At 43.1% G+C, this 25,976-nt stretch overlaps 2 protein-coding genes across 3 annotated transcripts in view; one reads left to right on the plus strand and one right to left on the minus strand.

Moving 5' to 3' along the window:
* Nucleotides 1-4,828, plus strand: part of EXT2 (exostosin glycosyltransferase 2) — a 90,784-nt gene extending 85,956 nt beyond the window's left edge. For both annotated transcript variants that reach the window (XM_088452629.1, XM_088452630.1), the window contains exon 14: nt 3,373-4,828. In XM_088452629.1, the coding sequence (XP_088308755.1) occupies nt 3,373-3,511 (139 nt within the window). In that variant the 3' untranslated portion in view covers nt 3,512-4,828. The remainder of the gene's footprint in view (nt 1-3,372) is intronic.
* A 5,851-nt stretch (nt 4,829-10,679) lies between these two features.
* Nucleotides 10,680-25,976, minus strand: part of ALX4 (ALX homeobox 4) — a 216,633-nt gene continuing 201,336 nt past the window's right edge. The window contains exon 4 of the mRNA XM_088452631.1: nt 10,680-13,067. Coding sequence (XP_088308757.1) covers nt 12,744-13,067 — 324 coding nt within the window. The 3' untranslated portion in view covers nt 10,680-12,743. The remainder of the gene's footprint in view (nt 13,068-25,976) is intronic.

Raw genomic sequence — 25,976 nt, forward strand, 5'->3', positions numbered from 1 at the left:
TTTGCCATTTCACATTATATGTTGTAAGTTTGTTTATCGCCAAAGGCATAGAGGCGAATTCAATTTGCCCCGTTATTTTAACGGGAGTGAAAAAGGGTGGAAGGCCTGGGCTTTACTACCTGGGCCTATTTAAGTCCAGCCCCCTTTTTCATCCGAGCTCCTTTGTAACACCCGTTAAATTAACGTGTCAACTGGCGTTAAAACACATAAATCCATTATAAGTTCACAGACCTATGCGCTAACAAGGTTGCGGCGCTCGTTAACGCGCTTTCTGATGGGACCTGAAAACAAATCCCTGTTAAGTGCAGCCTTTGGGGCTAATTGACTAGCGCCAGGGGATCAATTAGCCCGTGGAAAATTTACACCCGGATAATTGAATTCTACCCCCCCCCATAGTATAAATATGTGTATTCAGCTTGCAGTAATCAGATCATAGCTGGGGATAAACCTGCAGGAAGGTTTGGGAGCTTTTGCTGCTCTGGGAGGAATGGCTGGGCAGGCAGATGCTGTAGAAACGCCTCGCTCTGAGGGGGTTAAGAGATTAAATGACTGCTTCAACCACATGGGAGTTTAGGAGGACTTAATCTTTGCCCATGTGCCTGCAGTGCCGCTATCCAGACCTGATCTAGAGCCTGGGGTTCAGGGCTGATTGCTCTCCTGATGCTCTGTCAGGCACACAGCTCCAGGAATGGCAGGAATTTGGGGAGGATTGGAAGACACAGAGGAGGGAATGATAGTATGTGTATCCCCTGTGCAGGTCTCTTGCCGGCTGCCTGGCCTGTCAGGTTAACCCCTTATCTGCCCCTACAGCTGGCAAATCCTTGTATGTGTTTGTGTATGTGGCCCATCTAGTAATCATAGCATTTGCAATGCCACCTGGTCCTGATCTTAGTGGCCGTGATGGCGTTGCAGGATGCGATCACAGCGCAGGGATGTATGAGAAAGCGCGGACAGGGACTTCTGTGCCGAGAATCCTGCGCTTGTGCGGTCTCCTGACCACACCTGTAGGTGCCTATGGAATGCCCTCCTGGCTAGCTGTGTGATGTGTAGCCCATAGCCTGTAGCGGATATCTGAGAGATCTGCTGCGATGCCTCCATAAAACATTCAGGGGATGCTAAATATTTGTGGCTTTCCCCCGAATATAGGTGTCTTCGGGGAATAAGCCGCAAATATTTAGTGATAAATGGGCCCCTTCCGTCCCAATGGCCTGTCCAGCTGGGATAAGGGGGCTGCAGCCACTGTTTGCTTACAGTGGGCTTCCTATACTATCCTTTACTCCATCCATATAGTTTTAGTGCTCATTATCTAGTGTTAGGCGGCTGTAGAGAGAAATAAAGCACGCCGGTTCTCAGGCAGCGCCCAGCGCACCACGATGAGGGGACGCGATCGTACAAACGAGAGCGTTGTCCTTTTGTCTCCTCCTGCGACGTATTCTCACATCAAAATAAAAACAAATTTCCAGAGATACAATTTCTAGTTTGTTCATATGATGACATCATAATTAAGTGTTTATTTGTAAACTACATGGGCATTCCATAATGACGTACGTTTTGTAGGACACCGGAAGACACTAGCTTGTCATAGCTGAGAGAGACGCGTGAGGGGGTCATAGCTGAGAGAGACGCGAGAGGGGTCATAGCTGAGATAGACACATGAGGAGGTCATAGCTGAGAGAGACACATGAGGGGGTCATAGCCTAGATAGACACGCGAAGGGTCATAGCTGAGGCGGAGTGTGAGATGCGTGAGGGGTCATAGCTGAGGCGGAGTGTGAGACGCGTGAGGGGTCATAGCTGAGGCGGAGTGTGAGACATGTGAGGGGGTCATAGCTGAGGCGGAGTGTGAGACATGTGAGGGGGTCATAGCTGAGGCGGAGTGTGAGGGGGGAGGTCATAGCTGAGGCGCGTGAGGGGGGAGGTCATAGCTGAGGCGGAGCGTGAGGGGTCATAGCTGAGGCGGAGCGTGAGGGGTCATAGCTGAGGCGGAGCGTGAGGGGTCATAGCTGAGGCGGAGCGTGAGGGGTCATAGCTGAGGCGGAGTGTGACGCGCGTTAGGGGGGGGATTGGTGTCATAGCTGAGGCGGAGTGTGACGCGCGTGAGGGGTCATAGCTGAGGCGGAGTGTGAGGGGTCATAGCTGAGGCGGAGTGTGAGGGGTCTTAGCTGAGGTGGAGTGTGACGCGTGTGAGGGGGGGGTCATAGCTGAGGCGGAGTGTGAGGGGTCATAGCTGAGGCGGAGTGTGAGGGGTCATAGCTGAGGCGGAGCGTGAGGGGTCATAGCTGAGGCGGAGCGTGAGGGGTCATAGCTGAGGCGGAGCGTGAGGGGGTCATAGCTGAGGCGGAGTGTGACGCGCGTGAGAGGTCATAGCTGAGGCGGAGTGTGAGGGGTCATAGCTGAGGCGGAGTGTGAGGGGTCATAGCTGAGGCGGAGTGTGAGGGGTCATAGCTGAGGCGGAGTGTGAGGGGTCATAGCTGAGGCGGAGGGTGAGGCGCGTAAGGGGTCATAGCTGAGGCGGAGGGTGAGGCACCAGAGGTTTTTCCCTCATGTTTGCACCATATTTAGGGACACAAAAAAGTGGATAAAGAGTATTTTTATCGCGCAGAAAATGATGCCTGGCCACTGGGTAGCGCACATTGCGGTATGAGGGATCTGTGAGAGGCAGCAGGGAGCCTGTGGAACATTTCATACTACTTTGCACATCTAGCAGAAATGCAGGTTCACTCATCCCCTGGAGCTGCGTGTGCTCGAGGCTCAATGAGCAATGATCCAGGGACGGGTCGGAGATTTAAGGGGTTGCACGGCGGCCAGGAGAGTGTCATGTGCGCAGAGTAATGATCTCTCCTGTACGTGTGACTGGAGATGGATCTCCTGCAGATAAGAGAGCTGGAGCAGATGGCTTTCTCTGGGAGACTGGGCAAAATATCTCACACTTCAACCGTGAAAGCTCTGTTCCAAATATTATGCAGACGGCTTTCCGTCATGCTGGGGTGCGGGGGAATCCTCCCTGTACCAAAGGCGGTTGTGTTCCGTACATTGGCTGTTTCTCTGTCTGTCAGAGCAGCCATTGGGGAGGATTATGAGTTGGGAGCAAAGCAAAAGCTACAATTCTACATAAATTATAGGTCACATTCAGTGTGTGTATATCAGTGTGTATATGTGTATATCAGTGTGTATCGCTGTATATCAGTGTGTATCAGAAAGCCTGTATCAGTTGCAGGTACTAGACATCTCACAAAGTATTGGGAACCGAAATAGGGGCGCTGTTGCGCACAAAAATTCTGTATGATGCTGAAATACAATATAAATAAAATGATTATTTGCTGGTTCCTGTCATAAATAGTTTTGTGTGTTCTCTGCTCCCATCAACCTACAGGTCAGAATGCATTAATAAATTTGCCACCGTGTTCGGCACTATGCCCCTGAAGGTGGTGGAACATCGTGCAGATCCTGTACTCTACAAAGACGACTTCCCCGAGAAGCTGAAGAGTTTCCCCAACATCGGCAGCCTGTAACCGGGAGACTGACGGCGGCACCTGTAACCGGGAGACTGGTGGCAGGGTCCCCCGTCGCCTTTGCCATCACATTGCGCCCTCAGACTCTATGGACGAATGCTGGCTTGCAGGCACCCTCAGGCAATTTTACCTTTCAGAGAACACTTCATGACTGGCAGCCAAATGCTGCGGAGCAGTTTTGCACAAGTCTTAGGCGTGAATAATGTAACGTGTCCAGCGGTTGGAGGACGAGTCTTTGTGTAATACGGTTACTAGTTGTGTCTCGCTGTATACTAGCTAAAAGCCTGCTGAAAACGCGAGCCGCGGCAGGAAAGAGGCGTGACCCGCCGATCACGGCCTGATGTCCGAAATGTCCTTTTTCTAGTGTCACGTCAGCCGAACGGTTCCTGTAACCCTTGTGCAATTGTTCCTGTCTGAGTTGCTGCTGCTTTAATATTTTTAGATTATAATTGTGATTTTCTGGTTAACAAACATGTTGTTTGCTAGTACACATTCTTACATACTGTATTCATTCTTTGAATCCTGTGGAGCTTCCTGAATGGACCCCCGTGCAATACAAATAAATGATTGTATTTCCCGGCAGACCGTGAGCTACGCACATCAGTTGGACCCATACCTTGGTGACCGTACACAACCACCTTGGCCTCTACTCAGAATTTTTTGCCCCCTTTTTGTCCCGTAAACAGCCTGCCGGAACATCAAAGGATGCTTATGCTAATATACGTATTTTTAGCGCTTTTCTGTGATTAAACGTCTCTTTATATCGGCTACAGGACGTCTCTATTTTTAGCGCTTCCCAGTGAGTTGATGTCTCTACTAGCGTGTAGCTGTTTTTTGTTTTTTGCTTTTTTATTTGAATTCATCGGTATGGCCAAAACACAGACCATGAAGCTGCTATTTTTCCGTTCAGTTTTGGTCTATGATTTATCGTTGAAACTGTTATATGTACATTTTTACTGACCACGGTCACTTCCTAGAATACGTTTGCTTTATACCACCGGAAGAAGTAAATGCCTACCGGGTCGGCACACCTCTGACGGGATTGTTCAGTGAGATGAGGGATTGTCAGCTGGAGCTGTGTAGCCTTCACCTACGTTACATTCCTGTTCCTTATTAACTTTCTGGTGTTCTTATGAAGGCTTCAAACATTAAAGAGATGTTTTTGACCATGTAAAAAAAAAAAAATTGACCACCTCTGTTGCCTTCAGCTGTCATGTAAATGTGAATATTGATTTAAAACGAATATCTCCTTTGATCTTTATTATGAGAGTGATTAATTTATATGTGTGACTCAAATTAAATGTGTCAACAATCATCCCCAACATGAATTAATTGTAATAAGTTCCCGGGTAGTTGTAGAATCCTCTCTGATACGCTGGGGTCAATCCAGTTAGGTGCGAATGGCGAGTAGCAGGTTTGTTTCTTGAAACTCGCAGACTTCACGTCGAAGCGCGCTCCCGAGAATTCTCCAATCCAATTAATCCTATTCGCAGTACTCGCAGCGGAGGGGGTGTGAATTGACTGCCAAATGAGATGTGAGAGAAATGCATGAAAATGTGGGGAGACCGTCCTGGACCCCCCAAAATGGATCATTTCGTTAGCAGAACTGTATAGAAGGCTGTTTGTGAGCACTAGGAAGGTACTGTAGGTTTTTAAATGGTGTCAAATGGCTGATTTGTGTGTTTTGTGTTTTTTAAATGCAAGAAAATGATAGACCAAAACTTTTTTCCTTTTAATCTGAAACAAATTAAACGAAAAATGCAAAAAAAAAAGTAGGAAAAAAGGGTGTTTTGAGGGCACCTTGAAAAATAAAAAAAAATCTATAAAAACAGTAATTTTTCAACTAAAAAATTATTGGAATTAAATGTGGGGTGCCTAAACTAACGAAAAAAGTAGATTTTGGACTAATTTGATTTTTTTTGTGTTTTTTTTTGTAACCCCCAAAAATGACTTGTAATTATTGGACTAATTAAGCTAATTGGAAACTTCCTATTGCCTAATTAGTCATTAGGGGGGTGTCCAAAGGGGTTCAGCACAGTATCCCGACATTTTAACCTTAATATAAAGATTTTCTTTTCCATCTCTAATCCTCAGGGAGGTGCGAGTGGAAAGTTGCGGATTCAGTCTGACTGGTTCAGTGCGAGTCGCTAATTGGATTGCAAAATGAATTCGCTATGCGAATTCGAAGTGAAAATAGCAACTGGCAATTCGCACCTAATTGGATTGACCCCACTGTGTGGTCACAATGCAATGTCTGGGAACTTAAATGATACAGTGATTAAAGCTTATGCCCAAGTTATAGGGATAGCATGCTGGCACAGTGGTCAAAGTTGCTGGATAGAGTTTGTATGTGCAGCATGGTGGCGCAGTGGTCAGCATTGTTGCCTCGCAGTCATGGGGTATTGAGTTAAATTCCTGAGAACTAGTGGATGTGTAATGGGGAATTGGGGTAGATTTATAAAACTTTCGAAAGATTAGAATAGAGTTGTCGCGTATATCAACCAATCAGATTCTAGCTAGTGCGTTTTATAATATGATAGCTAAAATCTGATAGGTTGCTTGTTCTCTTTAGGAGAATCTCCCCCGTAGACTCTCAGCCTTAGTGGGACGAGGGGCCGATGTGAATGACACATACATTCTCTCTGTACAGCGCTGCATAATATGGTGCGCTATATAAGTAAACTATAATAATAATATTCATGTGGGTCCCGTCCCATTGTCCCCATACCGACATGAGCGGCTTCTGCACAGATTGGCTCTTCTGTCTGCCTGGGGTACAGAAATGAGTCTGTAAACTTCGCGGTAGCAGGAGCCGATGAACCCTCAGAAAGTTATCTTATTTGTGTAGCGCAGCGGAAATTTCTGGTGCAATATAACGTGTAATAACTTCTGTGTATATATAGAAGGTACAGCATTTAAAATAAAGGGTATCCTTCTCCTTTAAAACTCTTGAAACTTCTCATTAGAAAAGTATGTAGAGTTTCTGGGGGTCTCCCCGCCTCCCTAACAGCAGGACCCCACTTTTCCTCCTGTTACTAATCTAAAGCCTCTCCTGTCCGTCCTGTGCCTTGTCAGTAGCTCTGAGCCTTGTTCCCCGACCTCTGAAATCATATATTACCTGTTTGTCACAAGTCTGGTGGAGGAGGAGGAGGAGGAGAGCACCGGGCAGAGAGAGGTGCTGATTACTGCTGCATACTTGGAGAGCAGATTCATCAAAGCTCTTTAAACCTTAGCTGGCCCAACATCCGGAGTCACAGCTTGGGATTCATAACGAAAACCAAACGCGCCGTTTCTTCTCCCCATAAAATCCGTTTACTTAGGGTGTGTCTTAAAGCGACTTCAGTGACTCAGCCAAAACCAGCTTTGTGTAAGACCGGCTTTAACCATATCCACCAAATCCAATTTTTTTTTTTTTAACACTTATGTAGCCAAGCTGATGGAAGCTGATATCTGGTTACGATGGCCTGCAAGATGCATTGTACATGGACTGTTTTATTACACACTCCTCTCCCATAGGGTTGACGAAGGGATGACTCCTCGTTATCATGGGGTTAAAAATAAAAATATATTTCAGATTTTTATTTTTTAAGAACCATCATTTTAATACCTCATTGGCATAATACATATAGCGATGGCAACAGGGCCTATATACAACTTTTTTTTTTTTTTTTTTAATTAATACTTTAATGTTAAAATGTGTTCAACCCAGTCTTGTTAGGCAAAAAGCAAATAGTTACGCAAGCAAAACTTTATAAAGAGGAACGGCATTACACTGAGGTTTTGTCCTCTCTCACCCACTCAAGTACCCCCACTCACGCCCTAGTTTCTGCTCCCCCCCCCCCCCCCCACTCAATTTTTTTTAATTATTTTTCTATGCAATGCAGAACTGCTCTTCAGAATCAGTAGTATTTAAAGGAGTCGCCCCACCGAGTTGCTGCAGATTTCTGACTTTTAGCTAATAGGTCCGTTGAGGATCCTTTCCATTGTGCAGGTGTCCAATCCAACCCTTTCCTTACTATTCTGTATAGAGGCCTGCAGACATCTTGCTAAACCTTCAAGCCTATGCAAAAGCTTGCAACAGTAATGCCTCTATTAAATCAAATATAATAGTTAGAATTGTTCAGGATGCAATGGGTCCAAAATGGGTGCAAATTTCACATCTTTAAACTAGTGTAAAAATGGTGAATAGCGGTAGGCCATCGTTCATCAGTCCTCCCTCCCCTGCTGATGGAGGTCATCGGATGATCCAATTTACTGCACTTACAGATCAAATCCTGACCTTCCCGAGTTTGGGTGGAAGGGTAATTTGGCCAACCAGATCTGCATGTGTGTGGCCGCCATTAATTAATCATGATTTCCCTCTGTGTTGTTATGAAAAAATCATTGTCCCAACCAACTAGATGAATTCAAAGGTTCTCATAGTTTTTGTTGACTTTAAGCAAGTTGTAATAAAAGGACAACTAGACCTGACAAGTCACAAAGATTACATATCCCTAAGGTACTGTATCTAGCAGTGTAAGTATCGTGGAGAAAGTGGGACTACACCTCTAGCCTTCATGTAGGGTCTGTATAATCGGTATGCAGTCGGTAAACCGGCGGACCTAATCCCGACAGCCGGCTTCCCGACTGCTTTATCCCGGTGAGGGTTAAATGACAGGTGTCTAAATTTAGACGCCTGTCAATTTGCTGACGCTGGTAGACCGGCGCCCGGCATCCCGATCAAAGTGATGTCGGGCGCGGACAGCCGCGGGTTTAGGTTTAGGGCTCCCGGGGGGGGAGTTAGGGTTAGGCAACCCCCCGGGAGGTTAGGGGAGGGTTAGGGTTAGGCACCCCCCGGTGGATTTACGTTTAGGCGGCGGGGTAGAGGGGATTAGGGTTAGGCACCCCTAAGGAGGGTTAGGGGGGCGGAGGTTATGTTAGCGAATACTTACCTTAGGGACGATCGGGATTTTCACCCATGTCCGGCAGCCGCTGTCGGAATTCCAACCGCCGGACAAGCGTCTGGCGGTAAATCATACCGATTCCGTATACTCCTGCTACTCTCTCTGCTGTGCAAAAAAAATATCATTGCTTGGCAAAGTCACTGACAAAAGGATGCAGAATAGCAATATTTTGTTTTTATCCATTGCAGAATTAATGAAGGCCGAGCGATCATATTTAAATTGAGCCGGTGTTGGGGCACAGCTGGCGGTTGACCTGAGTTCCATCTTCAGGGGGTCGGGAGACTTAGACAGGATATGCTTTGAATTTGTATCCTGTATACATTATATGGGGATCTTATGTACTAAACCTTGGAGAGAGAGTAGCAACTAATCGGCTTATAGCTATAATTTTTCAAACACAACTTGTGACTGTTGGGAGCTGATTAGTTGGTACTTTCTTCATCCACTTTATCTCTCTCTAAGGCTTAGAACATAGACCCCAGGATTCTTAACAAAAGACTGTTGATAATGAATACAATTTCGCCATCACCCGCGGACATGAACGCTTGGCCTGGCGAGATCTGTGACAATCTACCTACACAATATGACAACTGGACTTTGATTACCGAAAAAATTACTTTCTTACAAGCCATGTTTTCTAATAAGAGGTTAATTTGTTTACTCATTGAGACTTTTGGTTGAGGCTCCTCTTTTACATTCCCCTATCCTGCAAGATTGCTCCATGGCCCGGACCTGAAGGGACAGTATATGGGGTGTAGTAACCAAACAAATGTTCACCGGTTACATAATAATTTTGTGGCAGGACTGAAACATTACATAAGACGGCTACTTGTAACAGAGCGAAATGTACAGGTACAAGGGCTGAAAACCTCTCTCTGCTGGGGCTCGTTAACGCATCTGCCTAGTTTAATTTGCTAAAACCGCATGTAAATGAAACGCACGCTTCTAATTACTTTTATTTATTCTTTGCTAATACAATTTTCTACCATTCCAGTCCGTTGTAGAGTTAGCGCTCAGTAACGCAGGAGCGATCGGTTGAGCCACCTTATAATGTTTTAGAATGCAGTGAAGGGACGTTTATTTGACCTGTTTTTAATTTAAAGTGTTGGGGGGCCTACTTATTGATATTTTTACGGCAAGTGCCCGATAGCTTACGTCTGTTATCACCGCTGTTTCCAGTATCGCGGTTATTTAAGAGGGAACTCTTTCTGGGACAGCTGTCACTTTGCTTTTGAGTACGGGCGTGGTGCATTTACTGCACAAGCGCAGAAAGCAATCTGAGGGGCTGATTTTGAGGTGGACAGCATTGCGCATCCGATGCGACTTTGTACGCGGTGCGAAATTATGCGAAGGGTGCAGGAGGGGCCTTAGGTGAATAGACGCCCAATGCAGGCTTCTGTGATCCGCTGCTTTGTCCGAAAATGCAGCATCGTATGACAGTCGGCAATGTAAGTAACTCCGTTTTCTGAAACGCACCGCCTTCCACGTTCTCAACTCCAGTCCTCAAGTACACCCAACAGCTCATGTTTTCAGGAATTCTGTTTGTGGAATCAGATGGGATAATACCTGACCCAGCAAAATCGAAGAGCTTACCTGTACGTGATTACAAAAAGTCTTGTGTGCTGTAACGCAGGAGACAGCTAATGTCGCCGTGGTGGGTGGGGAATTTACAAGCTGACTTCGGGCTTTGTGCAGTGAAACGCGGAGAGCAGAAATGGTTTCTTGGAGTCTCTCCAAATAGCTGGGAATATAAGAGGATGTTGAATGTAGATGGCGATGAGAACACTTAGGGCCTCATTCAGAAGTGTGTATTCACAGCTGCGATCGCTCTCGTCATTTATGCGCGAAAATAGGCTAATGTCTGCCAACAGAACTCCCCACCTGAAATGGCGTGCACGGACTGAGCAAAGGTTTCTGCGCCCACTTCCCCAATCTGCATTGTGTCCAGATCCTCCAAGGGTTTAGAAAACACCACCCTCGACGCAACATCGGACGCACATCGACTCCTCGAGTAAGTCCTGGGCTGCGCAGAACTCCCAAAACCTAAGATCAGAGGGTCTGATTCAGACCCAGTCGCGAGCGGCTGTCCGCTCGCAAGTGGGTCGATGGTGTGCATGCGCGAGACGCGACGAGCGAAGGACTTTCCTTCGCTCGTTGTGTCTGATCAAAGGGGGCGTGCTGTCGATGTTGATTGACAGCACGCCCCCTTTGGTGGGCGTGCCTGCCAGACGGAGGCGTTCCCAAGGGAACGCCTACTGTCAGAAGCCGGCCCCACTGACATCACTAGTGATGTCAGTGGGAGTGATTTTGGCTCTGATAGAGCCAAAATCACTCCTGGCCTTGCGGTTGAGAAACTCAACCGCAGGCTTCTGCTCGCAGTGGCGATGGTCAAGACCATCGCGACCATCATCCTGCACGCTCGTATAGGCTGTGGGTGGTGACCCACAGCTATATGAGCGTCCAGGGGGACGCTCCATATTTATGGAGGTGGGCCCTGATTCAGAGCGAGCGCTCTGGTCAGAGCGTAAGGCTCTGAATCAGGGCCAGAGTTCCTTCTATTTTCGCTTTACCAACAACTAGCGGCGATGCTGCAGGAGCGTGACCGAAGCAGACGGGCCCCGTTGCGTCCATCTGTTGCGTTGAATTTGGGTACCGGCTGACTCGCCCACAGTTGTTACAATGCAGGCAATGCATCTGAGCCCAGATGAAACCATTCCGCATGTGTGTTTTATGTGTTCCAGGTTTCAATGGCTAATCTGGCTCTGAACTCTGAAAGTTTATTGAAGGACACAGCGGGGGAACCTCTCTGAGAACAATAGTTTGCATTTAAGCTCTCCACGCACAAAGCCGTCTCGGCATATTGGCTGGATAGCTCTCTCTGTGTGTGGCTCCAAAATGAGAGCAGCGGCCATGATCAAAATAAGTGGGATCAATTTATTTATTTTGACGCCTAAAGGGATCATCCGGTGCCCCCCGTTACTACCCTCCACAGGCATATGTGGTTCCCCAGGAAAAAGTTTACCTTGTGCTAACTAAAAGCACCAAATATGTTCTGCAATCACTTCTACATTGTATATTGTTTGTGAATATTGCATCCATTTTGCATATTACAATTCGTAGACATTTCAAGGAAGAAGAGCTGGTTTGGGGTCCGGTACTATCTCACAATTCACTCCACGGGGTCAATTCATTTAGCTGCGAAAAGGGGCCGAGATAACGTTGCAACTACGTGGAAATGGCAGCAAAAGGTGCTTCATCTCGCTCCCTTCACACCCCTGTGATGTTGTGGACAGAACATCAACGAGTCTGGGGCATATGTATCAAAGCTTGATGTGAGATAAAGTTGTGAAATATACTGTATATCACCAACCAATCAGCTCCAAACTATAATTTCTTAAACACAGCCTGCAAAATGTAAGTTAGAAGCTGATTGGTTGGTGATATATATATCCCATCAAGCTTTGATACATATGCTCCTTAACCGGCGACTCGCGGATAAATGAATTGACCCCCTTGAATTTGTGATAGTCACCATTTACCTCCTTGGCAGAGGTACTTTGGGGTGTGAGCAGATAATTGCAGCCTAGACTTGTCAGACTCCTCGCTCCTAAGAAATGCAAAATGAATATAAAACACACTCTCGCACAGACACACGCCAATCCGAATTCCAAATGTTACAAACAAAAGAACAAAAAACAACCCAACAACATAAACTTCAGCATCTGCATAAATTGGCAGCTAGACCCTAACCAGCCTGTTGCTTTTTCTTTTGGGCTCTTTGGGAAATTATATAACCTTAAGGTACGTGCCAACTCTGCCTGAGTTTCGTAGTGATGGCTGATGATCTGGGCAGAGTACCAGCTCCTCAATACACCTTGGCATGTTGTGTTATTCCCTCGGCTTTCAGAGGGGCCCACAATGCATTACCAGAGGGGGAGAAATGAACAGGGAATAGCCAGTGGGTATTAGGAGGAAGTTATTAATGCACTCTGTGATACTTGGTTTCACTATTAGAAGCTTCAATGCATTGCAGCCTGCGTTGGCATAAAGTTGAAATATCCCTGATTTATTAACCACATCTATATCTGGATTGTCCGTTTATTTAACCCACATATGCAAACCCATTTTGTAGCAATCCCAGCATTTCGTCAGAAGCGGGCTTTTCATAGTTGGCAAGGTTAGCTTCTAGTCCTCGGGAAACTAAGTAGCAGGCATCCCCATTATACATCATGAGTCTGCGCCATGAGACTGGTGTAGCGTCAGTGTTTGGCTGGCAGCAGGTAGCACTGTCATGTAGCCCAAGACATGGCTGCGCTGTGTTCCTTGGCTTTCATCCTGAGCGCCGCAATGCTGGAACTCTTGCGATCAGGCTCAGCGTTCAAGTCGTAACCATTTATCCCAGGTCCCACAGCTGCGCTGCTGAAGAGGCCGCCCATGTGTGTCTGACCCACGTGCGATCCAGGACCTGGTACCCCGAGATACTCTGAGACTCCACCTGCAGTGTGCGGATGAGCGTGGGGAGACATGCAGGATGACACGGTGTCACATGGCACCACACAAGCGGGTACTGGAGAACCCCCGCTGTTATTCCCAATCCAGGACGGATTCTGAATCTGCAGGGAGGCAAAAGACAGAACGATCATTAGTGCAATGCAACAAAAAGTCAACGCGTCGCTATTACAAACGTCAATCAAACAAACTTTCTTTTTTTTTTTTATTTAAGTAGCAAGAAAAGCAACTTTTAAGCATTCACCTGGTGTCCATACTTTTTTCTTAGGTGTTTTACCACATATTTCCTTTCCAAAATCTCTCAAGAGGTCAGGGAAGTATGGGCACCAGTCATGTGGGGGCGGTTCAATGGGTTTTTCTATGACGTGATAATTAATGAGCACCCAGTGTTGCAATTCAATTGTTCTGGGCGCTCATTAATTATCGCCCTCATCAGCTAAAGCCGTCTAAAGTTTTGGTTAGGACGTGCTAACTGCGGTTAGAGTGCCCTATCCGGGGGGTTTCTCACAACATTTCTGCTCGCACCCTCCTGAGGGTGCGAGCAGAAATGCCGGCACCACCGGCTATCACGCCCCGATGGAGCAACAATTGAATTGGTCCATCGGGCATCTTAAAAAAAAAAAAAAAAGCCACCAGCAAAAAAATGGAATCGCCCCTACAGACTCTTTCATGTCATGTGATTGCAGAGGGAGGAGGGGGAGAATATAGACCAAGCGATGAGGGTGTTCCAAAGCTTATTACACTGGCAGTCACATGACACTGTGGAAACTGCGGAATTATCCATCTTTAATGGTAGTCTGAAGAAACAAACCAAGGAAAAAATAATTGTAATGTTTCTACTTATATCCTGCCAGTTTTTTATGTTAAAAACCAGAATTTTTTCATGGGATTGCTGCTTTCATGTGAAAGATGGTGTAATATGTCCCAAACAAATCAGATCATCCTGTACAAGGTGCACTATAAGTATTATATATATACTTATGCACTTGAGGCACTCGCATACAGAAATCTTGGGAATGTTCTCCCGCCCTCCTGGGAGAGTAGATCGACCCACATTCCATCAAAGGAGAGGACCAGAGTTCGATGACTTGGTGAATTGAGTCATTGTGGCCCAGCCATCTGATACACAATGCATTGCACAGCTGGGGTGGAACTGCAATGATGGGATTGTCTGCACCTCCCACCTGGACTCCCCCTCCCTGATGGGGACCATTGAATAGTCGGAGGGATACTTATGGTGCACCTTTGCACAAGGTTATTGAGGTACCTACAAACGCTCATCCCTTACAGACCCACAGGGCAAGCACACATTATTGGCTGAAGCAGGGTTAGAGCATCGCCAGGTTTTCAGGATATCCATCCTTAAGCACAGGTGACTTAATTAGTACCTCAATCAGTAGGATTATACCATCTGTGCACAAGCATGGATGTTCTTAAAACCTGGACTGTTAATGGTGCCTTGAGGACTGAATTTGAGAATATGGGAACCAATACATCTCCCATCACATCAAGGTGTTAAGCTGGGTACAAACGTAAAGATTATCTGTCCAACCAGTTGATTGGTTGGAATTAAAATCTGGTAAGGTATGAAAGCAAATGACAATCAGCAATTTGCTCCCAAACATGGACAAGAACTGTTGTTTGAACAAATAGTTTAGATGAAACATTTAACAAACTTGTCTGACGGCCATTTTCATCTGTTTTCTGGCATTTAGGAGCAAATTGCTGATCATCAGTTACTCCCATACGTTACCAGATTTTCATTCCAACCAATCAACTAGTTGGATGATTGGACAGAAAATCTTTACGTGTGTACCCAGCTTTAGTGTACTGCGATCACTAACAAATATTAAAATGTATTTATTTCCAATGCAATTAGCAGTGGGTGTGTTCCCATGCGATTGCCAGGGGCAAGGGTGTATTTGCTGTGTGTGCTATACCCATAAAATAAAAAAAAAAGACATGTAAAAAATAAAATGTGTATTACACTTGCAAATGAAATCTTGCCGAACACCCCATATTAACCAACGCTCGCCATCCAAATAGGCATCTTACATTGGTCATGAATATAAAACAAAAGTGAAGCACAAGGTGTATAAAATGAAGAGACTACTATTTTCTGATGTCCTTTGAACAGTAGATACCAGGCACCTCTCACCGCTTTTGTCCATTACTGGGACATAAGCAAGGGTGTGCATGTGGCACCATTGCCTAAGGTACAGGGCCCTAGGGGGAGTCCCATCGATACCCCTTGGCACCTACATTTGGTTTGCAGGGTACAGCCTGGCTGTAGTGCTGCCCAAAGTGTCCTTTGGATACTGCGATCACGCAGCCTGTGCACCCACTTGCAGTGCTGTACTTCCTGGTGCTGGCGGTCCGCCCCCTTATTGTGACATCATGATGACATCATGACGTAATGGTTTCAAGCTGTGAGGCCAGCACAGGGATTACAACTGGTCTGTTATTGGCCAGTATTTTTATTACTGTTTTATTCCCAATTGTAAAGTGCAACGGAATACGCTGTCGATATGTAAGTAACTGTCAATCATAATAATAACTGTATACGTTGTCTGTACAGTAGTTAGTAGATATACTGCCTAGTCAGTGGAGATGTATATGTAATCATCACAGAGTTCTTGGCGAGTAATGAAATGCGTCGTCAGCATACTACGCTGGTTGCAAAAATGTACTTTTTAAAAAAATGTTTAATGCAAGTTAAAACAAGTCCCTAAGTAGTTCTAAAACTTCCAGCCTGTTCCTACAGCGGATGATAAAGATGATGGCCGGCATTAGGGAATGGGGATATTAACGGTAGTTGAACACATGGGGTCCTAGTGGAATTCTCATTGCAAAACTTAATACATCTGTAACAGCAGCAGCGCTAGTCACAGCAGTGGAATATCGTGGATGACAAATTCACCTATGGGCCTAAGACAGTTATATCATTAAGAAAGAAGTTGATGATATCTAAACAGCAGATTCCACATAAAGAAATATTTAGGCTATAATAAAGTTGAATACTAATAGAGATCTACCCTAAGTGCCAAACAAGTTTTCATGAAACATGATGCCCCACACAGTGGGGGCAATTACTGAAGTGGGGTGATGATCACCGGGAGTTATTTGAGGATTCCATGAGTTTAGCTCTGTGATTACCAAGTAACTCCACATTTCACTATAGTATTATATATATAAGGCTACAACTTAGTTTTACCCAAAATACAGGGGGCCTTGTGTGTTATTCTCATGTTCTGATCCATCTGATCATCTGCACTTTTTTTTTCCCTTACTCTTCTGTATGTTGTGTGATATTCTCATGTTCTGATTCTACTCTGTATTATATACAGCAACAACTGCACTTATTCTTATCACTTACTCTTCTGTATGTTGTGTATTATTCTCATGTTCTGATTCTACTCTGTATTATATACAGCAACAACTGCACTTATTCTTATCACTTACTCTTCTGTATGTTGTGTGTTATTCTCATGTTCTGATCCTATGTATTATGTACAGCAGCCTCTGCACTTATATTTTTCCTTACTCTTCTGTATGCTGTATGTTATTCTCATGTTCTGATTCTACTCTGTATTATGTACAGCAGCCTCTGCACTTATTCTTTTTCCTTACTCTTCTCTACTGTGTGTTATTCTCATGATCTGATTCTACGCTATATTATGTACAGCAGACTCTGCACTTATTCTTATCCCTTACTCTTCTGTATGTTGTGTGTTATTCTCATGTTCTGATCCTACTCTGTATTATGTACAGCAGCCCCTGCACTTATTCTTTTGCCTTACTCGTCTGTATGCTGTGTGTTATTCTCATGATCTGATTCTACGCTATATTATGTACAGCAGCCTCTGCACTTATTCTTATCCCTTACTCTTCTGTATGCTGTGCGTTATTCTCATGTTCTCTTCCTACCCTGTAAACTGTATGCTGTGTATTATTCTTATGTTCTAATCCTGCTCTGTATTATGTACAGCAGCCTCTGCACTTATTCTTTTCCCTTACTCTTCTGTATGCTGTGTGTTATTCTCATGTACTGATCCTACTCTGTATTATGTACAACAGCCACTGCACTTATTCTTATCCCTTACTCTGTAAGCTGGCTATTATTCTCATGTTCTGATCCTATTATATATTATATACAGCAACAACTGCACTTATTCCTATCCCTTAATCTTCTGTATGCTGTGTGTTATTCTCATTTTCTGATCCTATCCTGTATTATGTACAGCAACAACTGCATTTATTCTTATCCTTTACTCTTCTGTATGCTGTGTGTTATTCCTATGTACTGATCCTACTCTGTATTATGTACAGCAGCCTCTGCACTTATTCTTATCCCTTACTCTTCTGTATGCTGTGTGTTATTCTCATGTACTGATTCTACTCTGTATTATGTGCAGCAGCCACTGCACTTATTCTTATCCCTTACTCTTCTGTATGTTGTGTGTTGTTCCCATGTACTGATCCTACCCTGTATTATGTACAGCAGCCACTGAACTTATTCTTATCCCTTACTCTTCTGTATACTGTGTGTTATTCTGATGTTCTAATCCTACTCTGTATTATGTACAGCAGCCACTGCACTTATTCTTACCCCTTACTCTTCTGTATGCTGTGTGTTATTCTCATGTTCTAATCCTACTCTGTATGTACAGCAGCCTCTGCACTTATTCTTATCCCTTACTCTTCTGTATGCTGTGTGTTATTCCCATGAACTGATGCTACTCTGTATTATGTACAGCAGCCACGGCACTTATTCTTATCCCTTACTCTTCTGTATGTTGTGTGTTGTTCCCATGTACTGATCCTGCCCTGTATTATGTACAGCAGCCACGGTACTTATTTTTATCCCTTACTCTTCTGTATGCTGTGTGTTATTCTCATGTTCTAATCCTACCCTGTATTATGTACAGCAGCCACTGCACTTATTCTTACCCCTTACTCTTCTGTATGCTGTGTGTTATTCTCATGTTCTAATCCTACTCTGTATGTACAGCAGCCTCTGCACTTATTCTTATCCCTTACTCTTCTGTATGCTGTTATTCCCATGTACTGATCCTACTCTGTATTATGTACAGAAGTCTCTGCACTTATTCTTATCACTTACACTTCTGCATGTTGTGTGTTATTCTCATGTTCTGATCCTACTCTGTATTATGTACAGCAGCCTCTGCACTTATTCTTTTTCCTTACTCTTCTCTACTGTGTGTTATTCTCATGATCTGATTCTACGCTATATTATGTACAGCAGACTCGGCACTTATTCTTATCCCTTACTCTTCTGTATGTTGTGTGTTATTCTCATGTTCTGATCCTACTCTGTATTATGTACAGCAGCCCCTGCACTTATTCTTTTGCCTTACTCGTCTGTATGCTGTGTGTTATTCTCATGATCTGATTCTACGCTATATTATGTACAGCAGCCTCTGCACTTATTCTTATCCCTTACTCTTCTGTATGCTGTGCGTTATTCTCATGTTCTCTTCCTACCCTGTAAACTGTATGCTGTGTATTATTCTTATTTTCTAATCCTGCTCTGTATTATGTACAGCAGCCTCTGCACTTATTCTTTTCCCTTACTCTTCTGTATGCTGTGTGTTATTCTCATGTACTGATCCTACTCTGTATTATGTACAACAGCCACTGCACTTATTCTTATCCCTTACTCTGTAAGATGGCTATTATTCTCATGTTCTGATCCTATTATATATTATATACAGCAACAACTGCACTTATTCCTATCCCTTACTCTTCTGTATGCTGTGTGTTATTCTCATTTTCTGATCCTATCCTGTATTATGTACAGCAACAACTGCATTTATTCTTATCCTTTACTCTTCTGTATGCTGTGTGTTATTCCTATGTTCTAATCCTACTCTGTATGTACAGCAGCCTCTGCACTTATTGTTGTCCCTTACTCTTCTGTATGCTGTGTGTTATTCCCATGAACTGATGCTACTCTGTATTATGTACAGCAGCCACGGCACTTATTCTTATCCCTTACTCTTCTGTATGTTGTGTGTTGTTCCCATGTACTGATCCTGCCCTGTATTATGTACAGCAGCCACGGTACTTATTTTTATCCCTTACTCTTCTGTATGCTGTGTGTTATTCTCATGTTCTAATCCTACCCTGTATTATGTACAGCAGCCACTGCACTTATTCTTACCCCTTACTCTTCTGTATGCTGTGTGTTATTCTCATGTTCTAATCCTACTCTGTATGTACAGCAGCCTCTGCACTTATTCTTATCCCTTACTCTTCTGTATGCTGTTATTCCCATGTACTGATCCTACTCTGTATTATGTACAGAAGTCTCTGCACTTATTCTTATCCATTACTCTTCTGTATGCTGTGTGTTATTCCCATGTACTGATCCTACTCAGTATTATGTGCAGCAGCCTCTGCACTTATTCGTATCCCTTACTCTTCTGTATGCTGTGTTATTCTAATGTTCTAATCCTACTCTGTATTATGTACAGCAGCCCCTACACTTGTTCTTATCCCTCACTATTCTGTATGCTGTGTGTTATAATATTCTGAGCTTACTCTATATTATGTACAGCAGCCTCTGCACTTATTCTTATCCCTTACTCTTCTCTATGCTGTGTGTTATTCCCATGTACTGATCCTACTCTGTATTATGTACAGCAGCCACGGCACTTATTCTTATCCATTACTCTTCTGTATGTTGTGTGTTATACTCATGTTCTAATCCTACCCTGTATTATGTACAGCAGCAACTGCACTTATTCTTACCCTTACTCTTCTGTATGCTGTGTGTTATTCTCATGTTCTAATCCTACTCTGTATTATGTACAGCAGCCTCTGCACTTAGTCTTATCCCTTACTCTTCTATATGCTGTTATTTCCATGTACTGATCCTACTCTGTATTATGTACAGAAGTCTCTGCACTTATTCTTATCCATTACTCTTCTGTATGCTGTGTGTTATTCCCATGTACTAATCCTACTCTGTATTATGTGCAGCAGCCTCTGCACTTATTCTTATCCCTTACACTTCTGTATGCTGTGTGTTATTCTAATGTTCTAATCCTACTCTGTATTATGTACAGCAGCCCATGCACTTATTCTTATCCCTTACTCTTCTGTATGCTGTGTGTTATTCTCATGTTCTAATCCTACTCTGTATTATATACAGCAGCCCCTGCACTTATTCCTATGCCTTACTCTTCTCTATGCTGTGTGTTATTCCCATGTACTGATCCTACTCTGTATTATGTACAGCAGCCACGGCACTTATTCTTATCCGTTACTCTTCTTTATGCTGTGTGTTATTCTCATGTTCTGATCCTACCATGTATTATGTACAGCAGCCCCTGCACTTATTCTTATCCCTTACTCTTCTGTATGTTGTGTTATTTTAATGTTCTAATCCTACTCTGTATTATGTACAGCAGCCTCTGCACTTATTCTTATCCATTACTTTTCTGTATGCTGTGTGTTATTCCCATGTACTGATCCTACTCTGTATTATGTACAGAAGTCTCTGCACTTATTCTTATCCATTACTCTTCTCTATGCTGTGTGTTATTCCCATGTACTGATCCTACTCTGTATTATGTACAGCAGCCACGGCACTTATTCTTATCCCTTACTCTTCTGTATGTTGTGTGTTGTTCCCATGTACTGATCCTGCCCTGTATAATGTACAGCAGCCACGGCACTTATTCTTATCCCTTACTCTTCTGTATGCTGTGTGTTATTCTCATGTTCTAATCCTACCCTGTATTATGTACAGCAGCCACTGCACTTATTCTTACCCTTACTCTTCTGTATGCTGTGTGTTATTCTCATGTTCTAATCCTACTCTGTATTATGTACAGCAGCCTCTGCACTTATTCTTATCCCTTACTCTTCTGTATGCTGTTATTTCCATGTACTGATCATACTCTGTATTATGTACAGAAGTCTCTGCACTTATTCTTATCCCTTACTCTTCTGTATGCTGTTATTTCCATGTACTGATCATACTCTGTATTATGTACAGAAGTCTCTGCACTTATTCTTATCCATTACTCTTCTGTATGCTGTGTGTTATTCCCATGTACTAATCCTACTCTGTATTATGTGTAGCAGCCTCTGCACTTATTCTTATCCCTTACTCTTCTGTATGCTGTGTGTTATTCTCATGTTCTAATCCTACTCTGTATTATATACAGCAGCCCCTGCACTTATTCCTATCCCTTACTCTTCTGTACGCTGTGTGTTATTCTCATGTACTGATCCTACTCTACATTATGTACATCAGCCACTGCACTTATTCTTATCCCTTACTCTTCTGTATGCTGTGTATTATTCTCATGTACTGATCATACTCTATATTATGTACAGCAGCCATTGCACTTATTCTTATCACTTACTCTTCTGTATGTTGTGTTATTTTAATGTTCTAATCCTACTCTGTATTATGTATAGCAGCCCCTGCACTTATTCTTATCCCTTACTCTTCTGTATGCTGTGTGTTATTCTCATGTTCTAATCCTTCTCTGTATTATGTACAGCAGCCATTGCACTTATTCTTATCCCTTACTCTTCTGTATGCTGTGTATTATTCTCATGTACTGATCCTACTCTATATTATGTACAGCAGCCTCTGCACTTATTCTTATCCGTTACTCTTCTGTATGTTGTGTTATTTTAATGTTCTAATCCAACTCTGTATTATGTACAGCAGCCTCTGCACTTATTCTTATCCCTAACTCTTCCGTATGCTGTTTGTTATTCCCATGTACTGATCCTACTTTATATTATGTACAGTAACCCCTGCACTTATTCTTATCTATTACTTTCCTGTATTATGTACAGTAGCCCCTGCACTTATTCTTATCCCTTACTCTTCTGTATGCTGTGTGTTTTTCCCAAGTACTGATCCTACTCTATATTATGTACAGCAGCCCCTGCACTTATTCTTATCCCTCACTATTCTGTATGCTGTTTGTTATTCTCATGTACTGATCCTACTCTGTATTATGTACAGCAGCCACTGCACTTATTCTTACCCCTTACTCTTCTGTATGCTGTTATTCCCATGTACTGATCCTACTCTATATTATGTACAGCAGCCTCTGCACTTATTCATATCCCTTACTCTTCTGTATGCTGTGTATTATTCCCATGTACTGATCCTACTCTATATTATGTACAGCAGCCCCTGCACTTATTCTTATCCCTCACTATTCTGTATGCTGTGTGTTATTCTCATATTCTGATCCTACTCTATATTATGTACAGTAGCCTCTGCACTTATTCTTATCCCTTACTCTTCTGTATGTTGTGAGTTGTTCCCATGTACTGATCCTACCCTGTATTATGTACAGCAGCCACTGAACGTATTCTTATCCCTTACTCTTCTGTATGCTGTTATTATCATGTACTGATCCAGCTCTATATTACATACAGCAGCCTCTGCACTTATTCATATCCCTTACTCTTCTGCACGCTGTGTGTTATTCCCATGTACTGGTCCTATTCTATATTATGTAAAGCAGCCATTTTACTTATTCTTATCCCTCACTCTTCTGTATGCTGTGTGTTATTCTCATATTCTGATCCTACTCTGTATTATGTACAGCAGCCTCTGCATTTATTCTTATCCCTTACTCTCCTGTATGCTGTGTGTTATTCCCAAGTACTGATCCTACTCTGTATTATGTAGAGCAGCCCCTGCACTTATTCTTATCCCTTACTCTTCTGTATGCTGTGTGTTATTCTCATGTACTGATCCTACTTTATATTATGTACAGCAGCCCCTGCACTTATTCCTATCCCTTACTCTTCTGTATGCTGTGTATTATTCTCATGTACTGATCCTACTCTATATTATGTACAGCAGCCTCTGCACTTATTCTTATCCATAACTCTTCGGTATTATGTACAGTAGCCCCTGCACTTATTCTTATCCCTTACTCTTCTGTATGTTGTGTGTTATTCTCATGTACTGATCCTACTCTGTATTATGTAGAGCAGCCCCTGCACTTATTCTTATCCCTAATCTTCTGTATGCTGTGTGTATTCCCCAAGTACTGATCCTACTCTGTATTATGTAGAGCAGCCCCTGCACTTATTCTTATCCCTTACTCTTCTGTATGCTGTTTGTTATTCTCGTATACTGATCCTACTCTGTATTATGTACAGCAGCCACTGCACTTATTCTTACCCCTTACTCTTCTGTATGCTGTTATTCCCATGTACTGATCCTACTCTATATTATGTACAGCAGCCTCTGCACTTATTCATATCCCTTACCCTTCTGTATGCTGTGTATTATTCCCATGTACTGATCCTACTCTATATTATGTACAGCAGCCCCTGCACTTATTCTTATCCCTTACTCTTCTGTATGCTGTTTGTTATTCTCATATTCTGATCCTACTCTATATTATGTACAGCAGCCTCTGCACTTATTCTTATCCCTTACTCTTCTGTATGCTGTGTGTTATTCCCGTGTACTGATCCTACTCTGTATTATGTACTGCAGCCTCTGCACTTATTCTTATCCCTTACTCTTCTGTGTGTTGTGAGTTGTTCCCATGTACTGATCCTACCCTGTATTATGTACAGTAGCCACAGCACTTATTCTTATCCCTTACTCTTCTGTATGCTGTTATTATCATGTACTGATCCTGCTCTATATTACATACAGCAGCCTCTGCACTTAGTCATATCCCTTACTCTTCTACACGCTGTGTGTTATTCCCATGTACTGATCCTACTCTATATTATGTAAAGCAGCCATTTTACTTATTCTTATCCCTCACTCTTCTGTATGCTGTGTGTTATTCTCATATTCTTATCCTACTCTGTATTATGTACAGCAGCCTCTGCATTTATTCTTATCCCTTACTCTTCTGTATGCTGTGTGTTATTCCCAAGTACTGATCCTACTCTGTATTATGTAGAGCAGCCCCTGCACTTATTCTTATCCCTTACTCTTCTGTATGCTGTGTGTTATTCCCAAGTACTGATCCTACTCTGTATTATGTACAGCAGCCCCTGCACTTATTCTTATCCCTTACTCTTCTGTATGCTGTGTGTTATTCTCATGTACTGATCCTACTCTATATTATGTACAGCAGCCTCTGCACTTATTGTTGTCCCTTACTCTTCTGTATGCTGTGTGTTAGTCTCATGTACTGATCCTAGTCTATATTATGTACAGCATCCTCTGCACTTATACTTATCCATTACTCTTCTGTATTATGTAGAGCAGCCCCTGCACTTATTCTTATCCCTTACTCTTCTGTATGCTGTTTGTTATTCTCATGTACTGATCCTACTCTGTATTATGTACAGTAGCCACAGCACTTATTCTTATCCCTTACTCTTCTGTATGCGGTGTGTTATTCCCATGTACTGATCCTACTCTGTATTATGTACAGCAGCCATTGCACTTATTCTTATCCCTTACTCTTCTGTATGCTGTGTGTTATTCTCATGTACTGATCCTACTCTGTATTATGTACAGCAGCCATTGCACTTATTCTTATCCCTTACTCTTCTGTATGTTGTGTGTTATTCTCATGTACTGATCCTACTTTGTATTATGTACAGCAGCCACTGCACTTATTCTTATCCCTTACTCTTCTGTATGCGGTGTGTTATTCTCATGTACTGATCCTACTCTGTATTATGTACAACAGCCATTGCACTTATTCTTATCCCTTACTCTTCTGTATGCTGTGTGTTATTCTCATGTACTGATCCTACTCTGTATTATGTACAGCAGCCATTGCACTTATTCTTATCCCTTACTCTTCTGTATGTTGTGTGTTATTCTCATGTACTGATCCTACTTTGTATTATGTACAGCAGCCACTGCACTTATTCTTATCCCTTACTCTTCTGTATGCTGTGTGTTATTCTCATGTACTGATCCTACTCTGTATTATGTACAGCAGCCATTGCACTTATTCTTATCCCTTACTCTTCTGTATGTTGTGTGTTATTCTCATGTACTGATCCTACTCTGTATTATGTACAGCAGCTCCTGCACTTATTCTTATCCTTTACTCTTCTGTATGCGGTGTGTTATTCTCATGTACTGATCCTACTCTGTATTATGTACAGCAGCCATTGCACTTATTCTTATCCCTTACTCTTCTGTATGTTGTGTGTTATTCTCATGTACTGATCCTACTCTGTATTATGTACAGTAGCCACAGCACTTATTCTTATCCCTTACTCTTCTGTATGCTGTTTGTTATTCTCATGTACTGATCCTACTCTATATTATGTACAGCAGCCTCTGCACTTATTCTTATCCATAACTCTTCTGTATTATGTACAGTAGCCCCTGCACTTATTCTTATCCCTTACTCTTCTGTATGTTGGGTGTTATTCTCATGTACTGATCCTACTCTGTATTATGTAGAGCAGCCCCTGTACTTATTCTTATCCCTAATCTTCTGTATGCTGTGTGTTTTCCCCAAGTACTGATCCTACTCTGTATTATGTACAGCAGCCCCTGCACTGATTCTTATCCCTTACTCTTCTGTATGCTGTGTGTTATTCCCATGTACTGATCCTACTCTATATTATGTACAACAGCCCCTGCACTTATTCTTATCCCTTACTCTTCTGTATGCTGTGTGTTATTCTCATGTACTGATCCTACTCTATATTATGTACAGCAGCCATTGCACTTATTCTTATCCCTTACTCTTCTGTATGCTGTGTGTTATTCTCATGTACTGATCCTACTCTATATTATGTACAGCAGCCATTGCACTTATTCTTATCCCTTACTCTTCTGTATGCGGTGTGTTATTCTCATGTACTGATCCTACTCTGTATTATGTACAGCAGCCATTGCACTTATTCTTATCCCTTACTCTTCTGTATGTTGTGTGTTATTCTCATGTACTGATCCTACTCTGTATTATGTACAGCAGCCCCTGCACTTATTCTTATCCCTTACTCTTCTGTATGTTGTGTTTTATTCTCATGTACTGATCCTACTCTGTATTATGTACAGA

Source organism: Taudactylus pleione, unplaced genomic scaffold, assembly GCF_031769625.1.
Source record: "Taudactylus pleione unplaced genomic scaffold, aTauple2 ptg000555l, whole genome shotgun sequence".
Lineage (NCBI taxonomy): Eukaryota > Metazoa > Chordata > Amphibia > Anura > Myobatrachidae > Taudactylus > Taudactylus pleione.